Below are 8,655 nucleotides of genomic sequence, written 5' to 3'. Positions count from 1 at the left end.
CGAAAACCCAATGCTGTCTTGTATTGTTAAAGCGATATTTACCTCCATTGACTGAACACTCCAATATTCTCAGTATGTGTGTTACCAAACCTCTTGTGGAATGATCACATACGCGATGTCGCCAAAAATGCCGCAAGGTGTTTGGGTTTCCTTAGGCGATGCAACAAATATTTCACCCCTTCTGATCTGGCTGTTATCTACAAGACTTACATACGTCCAAAGCTTGAGTATAACTCCCATCTCTGGGCTGGTGCTCCTGCAACTTACTTAAGCCTCTTGGAAAGTATTGAACGTAAAGCATTTAAATTGATAGATGATAATATCATCATAAGTTCATTTACTTCGCTTGAGCATCGTCGTAAGGTCTCTTGTCTTACCCTTTTTTACCGTTATTTTAACAGCTGTGTGTTATTACACTCAGACGTTTTTAGAAAGACGCAAATAAATGCGAAAGAGAAAGTAGGTGTAATAGAAATACTTTAAAAAGTCTCAACCCGCAGAGTTCTGGATTCAGGATTCTTGGATGACGTTTATCTTTCTAGTCTTTCTTTGTTTCTTGGCGTTGCTTTATTATTGTTTCTAATATTACCGGGTAAGCTAGGAATATTCCGCCGGACAAATTAAAGTGGAGCAAAGACCTTATAATGAAATTAAATGAAGGATTGATTGAAATAGTCTAGCTTGGTAGTTTAAGCTTTGGAATGTTTCGGCCGTTGAAAAAAAGTGATAGCCAACTTTTCTGGCCCTCAAAATTGTATTTTTTTATATCGTTTTCAATGAAAAGCAGATTAAAAGTTTCTTCATTCATTCTTTTATAATTTAAAAACGATGGTTTATAATGTGATTTTAGAAAATGAAGGATTCTCTCCGGATTTCAATGCAATTCCTATTTTTACATTATTTGGAATTATTATCCGTATTCATGATATCAATAATCAATATTGTAGTAAAAAGTGCAGTTTCTTTAATTATTTTCACACTTTGACTTTGTCGATGAGAACAAAAAATGAAAGAGAAGTGTCAAAAACACGCAACCCCAAAACATCCTAGTGTAATAATGCGAGATTGATGACGCAGAATACAGACTGCTTGAGTGTAATAACACACTTACGCTCAAGTGAAATAGCCAGTTGCATTCCTAACCTTTAAACAGTTCAACCGTAATACTCGCGCTTCTAGGAATGCTCATCAGTATACCCTCGAGCCCAACTTCGGCCTTACTGTCAAATACAGAGATTCGTTCTTTAGCCGTACTACACGAATGTGGAATGCCTTACCACACTCTGTCATTGCAATATTCAGGAATTCAAAACCAATGTGCATAGACATCTCCTTTTAAACCCTTTCTCCTCTTCCAGTGCTCACACTATGCCTCTGCATAATAAGGTTAGTAATATTTCCTTGAGTGTGTGCTTCTTATAAAAAAAAAGTTGGAACTATGAAGATTTTAATTCAAACGACAATTTTGTCCATTTGACTCTTTTCAGTTTTAATTTTATCTCTTTCAAACTGATTACCACCAAAATATAGTTATTAAAAAATAACTGGAAGTGACATAAAACGTCAAAAGGTGTTGCCTTTAAATAATCTAAAGTGGACACTGTCGAGGAGATTTAATCTGTATTTTACGTACATGGTTATCATTTTTTTTTTTAATTGCTTGCCACGTTTAGCTTAAAGGTGTAGACTACCAAACAAGCATACAAAAGTTCCCACATAATTTTTTCGTGTCAATAATTTTTTTTATAAAACAAGATCAACTGCTTGTCGTGGTTGTGTTATTTGTACACCTATCTTTCTATTTTCAAAATCGGTAATTTCTTAAATTCTTGTAGAAATTTTAAGTTTTTCATAAGTATCAATTCGAACAACGCCGAATCTGAAAAATATCAAAATATAAACGAAACAGAAAAGAAACGGAAAAAACATTTGAGAATCCATTTATTAATTTTTTGACGCCCAATAAACTGATTAATATCTGAGTGCGCTCTGCACTGAACAATAAAAAAAAAGTTCTGAACGCATTCATTCCAGGGATGTCACTTAGCACATCTTCGAAAAAAAACAGAACTGAGCAACAAAAAATGCAGATGGCGCCCATTTTGACAGCCGTCAATTCTTTTACGTCAGGCTTTCATATCCGATAGGTTGGTTTTTATAATTTTTCTTTTAAAAATCCAAAAACATCCGTGTAATTATTGAAATTTCCATTAAAATCTCACCCAATTTAATTTCTATAAATATCAATCTAATGTTTCGTGTTGAAATTTCAATAATATTCATATTCAATCCACGAAAAAAATCTAATTAAAAAATTCAGTGCTCGTTGTTAAATGATTGTACGATGATGTGTTTCCCTTCTTCATTTTCAGTTCTGTGTAGCTTTATAGCAGCAACGTCAATATAAAAAAAATGGCAAAAACAAAAGTCGAAAAGCGAAACAAATCGGCAATCAATGAGGTTGTTACCCGCGAATGCACCATTCACTTGTCTAAGCGGGTGCACAATATTGGATTCAAGAAACGCGCTCCTCGTGCCATCAAGGAAATCCGCAAATTCGCCGAGAAGGAAATGGGTACCAATGATGTGAGGATCGACACCCGCTTGAACAAGCACATCTGGTCCAAGGGTATCAGGTATGTTTTCCCCTCACCATCTTCTGAGAGAAGCAAATCAACATCCCAGAACTAATTCAAATTCTCGTTTTCGTTTCCAATTTACAGGAGTACACCTTTCCGTGTACGCGTCCGACTTGCCCGTCGCCGCAACGACGATGAAGACTCACCCAACAAATTGTTCACATTGGTCACCTACGTGCCAGTTGCCACATTCAAGGGGTTGCAGACAGAAAATGTTGAATCCAGCGACGATTAGTTAAAGATTAGCGAGAGTGAAACATTTTTTAAAAATAAACAAAAATTTTAATTTTTACGCTAAGTAAACTTTACAAATTGTTTTTAATGAATCGGATTTATGTTTTGTGGAGCACAGCTTCGATGAAGGTGAGTTCGTCCCTCGACATCACGGCAATGAGATGCTGTTGACTAGCCTTCAGGTGAATCACACTGATGCTGGTCCCTGGGGTAAGTGTTGACGAGCTGACGATTGACTGGAAGCCGACAACACCTTTGTATTGATAAATGGCCAGGGGTTCGTTGAAGCTTTCTGTAAGGATGCTGAGTAGGATGTCTTCTGACTGCGGCAGGAGGACAAATTCAACTTGCAGAGGGCTAACGACCTCGATGGTTTGCATTAGTTGGAAGGGTTTGTCCTCGGTTGACCTGTAAATGTCGACAAGTCCGTGGTGGAACGACTTGGGCTTTATTTTCGAACAAATGGCAATGAACTTTTCCGAGTCGCCGGCTACTACCGCTGCTATTTGAGATGGAGTTACTGCTGGAATCTTTTGTTTACATTTTTCTGGTTCATTAGGCTTCCAGATTTCAACTGAGTCGTTAAGGAGAATAACTATTAGGTTCTTCTCTAGAGAAACAATCTGTAAAAAAAGAAGAGTTGGTTCCTCTCAAAATCTCTACTTAAATTAATATCAACTTACCTGCATCACTCCTTCTCTGTTGATATCGTTTTTGTGGACAAATTTGAGTCCCTTGTCGCCATGATCCACACAGTAGACACCTAAGCTTTTGTTGTTTTCTTTATTGGCCACAAAACAGTTCTGATCGTCGAGTTCTAGAGCTTCAATCATTTCTGGTGATTTGTTGTCATTAATCACTCCTTCTAAGCCTTCGGTTTCCATGGACATAACTTGAGGATGAAAAGTGTTTTGTAAGGACTTTCTGATAGCAACATACTCCGCATTCCCGAATGCGACTCTGAAGATATCCATGAGAGCTTTTCTGTGAGGAAGCCAAGAAAGATCTGGAAATTCAAAGGAAATTAGATCAACGGTCAAAGAAAAGTCTGAACAAAATTACAAAATATGGCAATAGGAAGAGGTAGAGTGACAGAGATAAAGGTCTCCAAAGATAAACAAGAATAAAACACACATTTTTCATTCAACAGTCAATATATTCAATTTTTGCTTTTGTTTGATTTCCAAATGCAACAGAAAATGGAAATTTATCGATGCCGGTGCAAGCAGCACCGAATTCTCCCAAACGATTTACAACTATCAGCCCTCCCATGAACTTGGCATGGTGTTTTAAAATTCGCTTGAGGGCATTTTGAGCTGCTGTAGTGGGATCTTGTCCAGCTCGTAAATTCTCTACAGCGACAAAAGATGGCAGGAACCTCATCATCACATCTCCATCTCCGGTTGCAGCGGCAGCACCAAATTCATTGTCTGCGAAGGCTCCAGCACCGGGCACCGGAGAATCACCTACTCTTCCGGGAATCTTATGATTGGCTCCATTGGTTGAGGTTCCGGCGTATATATGGCCACTAGAATCTATAACAATCATTCCGATAGTATCGTGGTTTTTAGATCCAAATCCGAATTTCTCATTTTCTCTCTCCAAACTCAGAGGACGATAGTTAGGCTCAGGTTTATATGGTCCACAAGATGCCCTCGGATCTGGTTTAACATTTACCCAAAAATTCGGTTGACATCCGTCAGTCCACCATTTTTTCCAGATTTCTTTCGAAGCTGGAGTGCTGAGGGTTTCCTTCTGAAATCCCATCATCTGAGCGAACTGACTCGCCTGATCGCCCACCAACAGTGTGTGTTGAGTGTTCTCGAGAACGTGTCGGGCAACTCGAATGGCATGTTTAATATTGCGCAATGCTGCAACTGCACCGATATTCATTGTAGCACCATCCATGATCATTGCGTCGAGAGTTGTTTCACCGTGTTCGTCAGGACTGCCACCATAGCCGACAGTGCCATCGCACTGCAAACGTTCACAGGTGCTGCAACCCTCGACTAGGGCGTCCAGAGCTGTTTTGTGTGGTTGATGAACCACTTTCCAGGCTTCATTGGCTGCATCAATGAATGCCCAGGTATTAATTACAATGGGCAAGTTATTGGCCGTTATGACTCCTTGGGAGAAAGTGCAGAGAATCAGTGTCACGAGGATGACATTCATTTCTTTGTACTTTGGAATGCAACTGTAGGTGGATTATTTAATAATTTCTATTGATTGTTATATTGGAAAGTGATTTAACTCATAATTAGACGAGTTTTGATTTGGATTTGTTTTTGTGCTTTTGTTTATCTCTCAAGACTTTTTGGATACAGTGATAACAGATCCAGAGGTCTTCAAAGTGATAACAACATTGATTCTAAAACCTAAATTTAAAAATTCACATAGGGTGATATTCATTTTGTTTGATTCTGACAAAACGAATTCCTTAAGTTGACCTGGAGCTAAATGACTTTTCTTTTACGTGTTTCCCATAAATTGCTGTCCAAAATTTCGTGCACCCAAAATCCATCGTGTGGTGTGGTGACTAGAATTGAACTCAGATATAAAGCTTTTTTTTCTTTTAAAGCTCAGGGGAAGGGAATTTGTTTAGTGTGGAATGAAAGAGCTTTGTGTAAAATTCGAAAATGTTTGACAGTTCAGTTCTCCAGTGTTTCATATATAAAACGGAGAAGTCTGATCAAACTCTGCGCAGTCCGTACTCGATTTGCTCAGGCTCTGCTCTGAGCTCAAAAAGAACAAGTTATGGGCAAGTCTAATTGAGCGGTAATATTGATCATGCTTAGAAATTGGTGACGATTTCGCTGTAGCCACTACATAATCACATCACCTTGGGCTTAAAAATGTGAAAATTAAGGGGGAATATATTTTATCACATTCATACTGTTTACAGAATGTACAGATAAGAAGTTTCTGAACAGTCAGTTAAACGTCACTTGTCAAAAAAAAAATTGCAAATTGTGTGAATTTTTCGTTTCTCACTAATTTTTTTTTCATTTTTTGTGTTTTTACTGGGAAAAATATTATTAAAAATTATTGAAATGGAAAATCAAGTGATTGCTAAGATAATACTAAATGAAAATGTTAGTGGTTCAGACACCGATAGTGATTTTTCATCGGATTCCTCTTCAGATGATTGGAATGAAAGAGTGACGTATGTTATTACCTTTTCTTTGATAAAATGTAAAAGAAATTGGATTGAAAGTTATTTCATAATTATTTTAATTAAACAAATTGGCAAAATAACTTCATTTTAGTTTTTTTAAATCACGAGAAAAAAAAAAAAACACAAAGCACAGCCAAATCAAAACGTAAACAAAAAAAATGACAACTTCGATTTTGAAATTTCTCACGAGTCTGTTCTAACCTGATCTGACTCAAAAGCAAGAACAGAAAATCCTGTTCTAAGCTGTTCTAGGTTTGTCTATGAACAGGAAAGTAGAACAGTTCAGAACAGAAAAAACCTCAATGAACAGCAAAAAGCTGCACTTTTCTGTCTAGAACAGTCCAGCACAGCGTCAGTGAATACAGCTAATATCTATTTGGCTAGCTTTCAAAAACTTGCCATTTAAATTTACCGAAGAGTTGGCTGCAAAGTAAGTCAAAACAACTTTTCCCAACTTATATCAAAATGACAGCTGATCACGGTTTTTCTTTTAAGCTAAAGCTAAACTTTATCACTTTATGATTTATTTATTTTCTTCAAAAAACCTTTTAATGTTTGGTGTAAAAGGTTTCCTTGTCAAATTGAAAAAGGAACACTTAATATTTCAGAAAAATACAACTCATAATAAGCTTGCAGCTTTTTCTGAGGTATTATTGGAATTTGAAAAAACTAACTTGGTTTAAATTTACGTTCAAAGAATGCAGGTGACTGCAAAAGTGGTCCCTTGTGTTGTCTTATCTGCCCAATCTCGAGAATATATATATATAATATATTAAAACACACAATAAGCGATTAGAAATTGATTTTTGTTTGACATTTGGTAAGCAACTGTTCAGGTTTAATTAATATTTTATCATTAATAATTAAAAAAAAAATATATTAGCGAAAAAAATTCAACTAAAAATGCAATTTCTTCCAGAAAACAATTTTTTAATACAAATGCATTTATGATTCTCGTAGCGTAATGGTTAGTGCGTAGGACTGTCATGGCAGAGGTCGGGCCGAATTGAGGGGACGGTAACCGGGGCGGAAGTCCAGGGGCCCCACAAAAGATAATTCTGAAAATTTTTGTTTCAACTTCCAACTAGTAAATTAATTATATTAATCTTAAATAACAGAAATCATTGATCTATGTTTACTCCAATCAGGCAATCAGTAAAATAACAAAATCATATGACAATGCTCCAAACATGATCGGCAAATACAAAGGGATGGAGAAAAATCATTATATCGGCGTTCGTACCTTGTTGTGGTCATTCTATGAATTTAGTGGGATAGGTAGCTGCAGTTCTATTCTTTGATTTCGTGCAAAATTTGTACACGTTTTTCACAGCCAGTTAAGAGCGGCACCGAATTCTGATTGAGAAATTATCGCAGAAGAAAAGTGGCCAGTTTTTAGTCTTGAAAAAGCTGAAGCTACGAAAGCGTTAGATAACGGCTATTCGGAAATCGAAGAAGCTCTAACCAGCATATCTTCCAATTAAGATCAAAAAGACATTGTAAGGAATGAAGTAACGCACCTTCTTCAGAAGATGAGTGGTCTCGAAACAGCTTTGTTTGCAACATTTTGGAACGATATCTTGGAGTGTTTCAACGCTACAAACAAGATGTTGCAAGACCCGAAAATGATGCTTGAATCGGCAATGCGTGCAGTAGAATCATTGGAATCATTCGTGGAATCCAAACGAAATGATTTTGATAAATACGAAGCAGCCAAAAATTATCCCATACTGATGAATATGTACAATCACGCACCCGCACCAGAACGAGAAATATGAGGTTGAATCCGCTCGATTACGGGAAAGCACAAGACGTAAATCTGTCACCCAAGGAAAAATATAAAGTATCAGCTTTCATCTCAGTGATTGACCATCTATCAGTTTCTCTTACTGAAAGATTGCATGCCTATGAAGCTGTACACTTTTGAGATTAGTATTCCTGAAACACATCGAGAAGATGGATGCTGACAATTTGCACGCTGCAACAGGGGCATTGGTGAAAGTGTATCCGGATGCTTTAGAGCCTATAGTCTTGGTAATAAGTTGGTTCAATTTGTGTCTTTGATTGACTCATACAAAAATGAAAAGGACTATGGAACAGATTAATCGCCGGAACTATTTTACTACCAAATTCTCGAAATCAATATTTTAGAGCTACATTCCTAAGCCTCGAAATTGCATTGAGAATGTATTTGGTTTTGATGGTAACAAATTGCACTGGAAAGCACTCATTTTCAAAAATAATAATTATAAAAATAGGCTTCTAATCACGATGGAACAAAATACAATCGTCTATCGAAGCTTTCTCTACTGAGCATTGAAAGTGATTTACTCCGAGAAATGGATTTCAACGAAATCTTCAACGATTTTTCAGCGAAAAAATCTCGAAAGGTTCCGTTCGTTAACTCTAAAATATATATTTTTATGTGTTTGTTCAATACTACAGGAATCTACTTGGTTTCACAGTAAATTATTTATTGAAAAACTTGAGTGAAAAAAATGGTTAACTATATTTTGAAAATAATTTGGGCGATGGGGCCTGCGTTCTTTTATTGCCCCGTCGTCTCTGGACCTCTAAATCCGGCCCTGATAAAAAATTTAGTTGGCG

At 36.8% G+C, this 8,655-nt stretch overlaps 3 protein-coding genes across 3 annotated transcripts in view; 1 reads left to right on the top strand and 2 right to left on the bottom strand.

Annotated features, from left to right (window-relative positions):
* Positions 1-2,073: 2,073 nt before the first annotated feature.
* Positions 2,074-2,942, top strand: LOC129953718 (60S ribosomal protein L31). The gene is made up of 3 exons (XM_056067101.1): positions 2,074-2,147; positions 2,373-2,636; positions 2,724-2,942. Exons 2-3 carry the CDS (start codon positions 2,413-2,415, stop codon positions 2,872-2,874), a joined length of 375 nt encoding a protein of 124 aa, XP_055923076.1. The 5' UTR covers positions 2,074-2,147; positions 2,373-2,412; the 3' UTR covers positions 2,875-2,942.
* A 29-nt stretch (positions 2,943-2,971) lies between these two features.
* LOC129950099 (uncharacterized) overlaps positions 2,972-8,655 on the bottom strand; it is a 30,406-nt gene continuing 24,722 nt past the window's right edge. The window contains exons 13-14 of the mRNA XM_056061918.1: positions 3,557-3,879; positions 2,972-3,496 (exon numbers count right to left, since the gene is read on the bottom strand). Coding sequence (XP_055917893.1) covers positions 2,972-3,496; positions 3,557-3,879 — 848 coding nt within the window. The remainder of the gene's footprint in view (positions 3,497-3,556; positions 3,880-8,655) is intronic.
* Positions 3,936-5,200, bottom strand: LOC129953716 (putative N(4)-(beta-N-acetylglucosaminyl)-L-asparaginase GD10667). The gene has a single exon (XM_056067099.1). It carries the CDS (start codon positions 5,043-5,045, stop codon positions 4,017-4,019), a length of 1,029 nt encoding a protein of 342 aa, XP_055923074.1. The 5' UTR covers positions 5,046-5,200; the 3' UTR covers positions 3,936-4,016.

Source organism: Eupeodes corollae, chromosome 1 (assembly GCF_945859685.1).
Source record: "Eupeodes corollae chromosome 1, idEupCoro1.1, whole genome shotgun sequence".
Classification (NCBI taxonomy): domain Eukaryota; kingdom Metazoa; phylum Arthropoda; class Insecta; order Diptera; family Syrphidae; genus Eupeodes; species Eupeodes corollae.
Note: the sequence above shows the minus strand (reverse complement) of the source record. Positions and strands in the feature narration are given on the sequence as shown.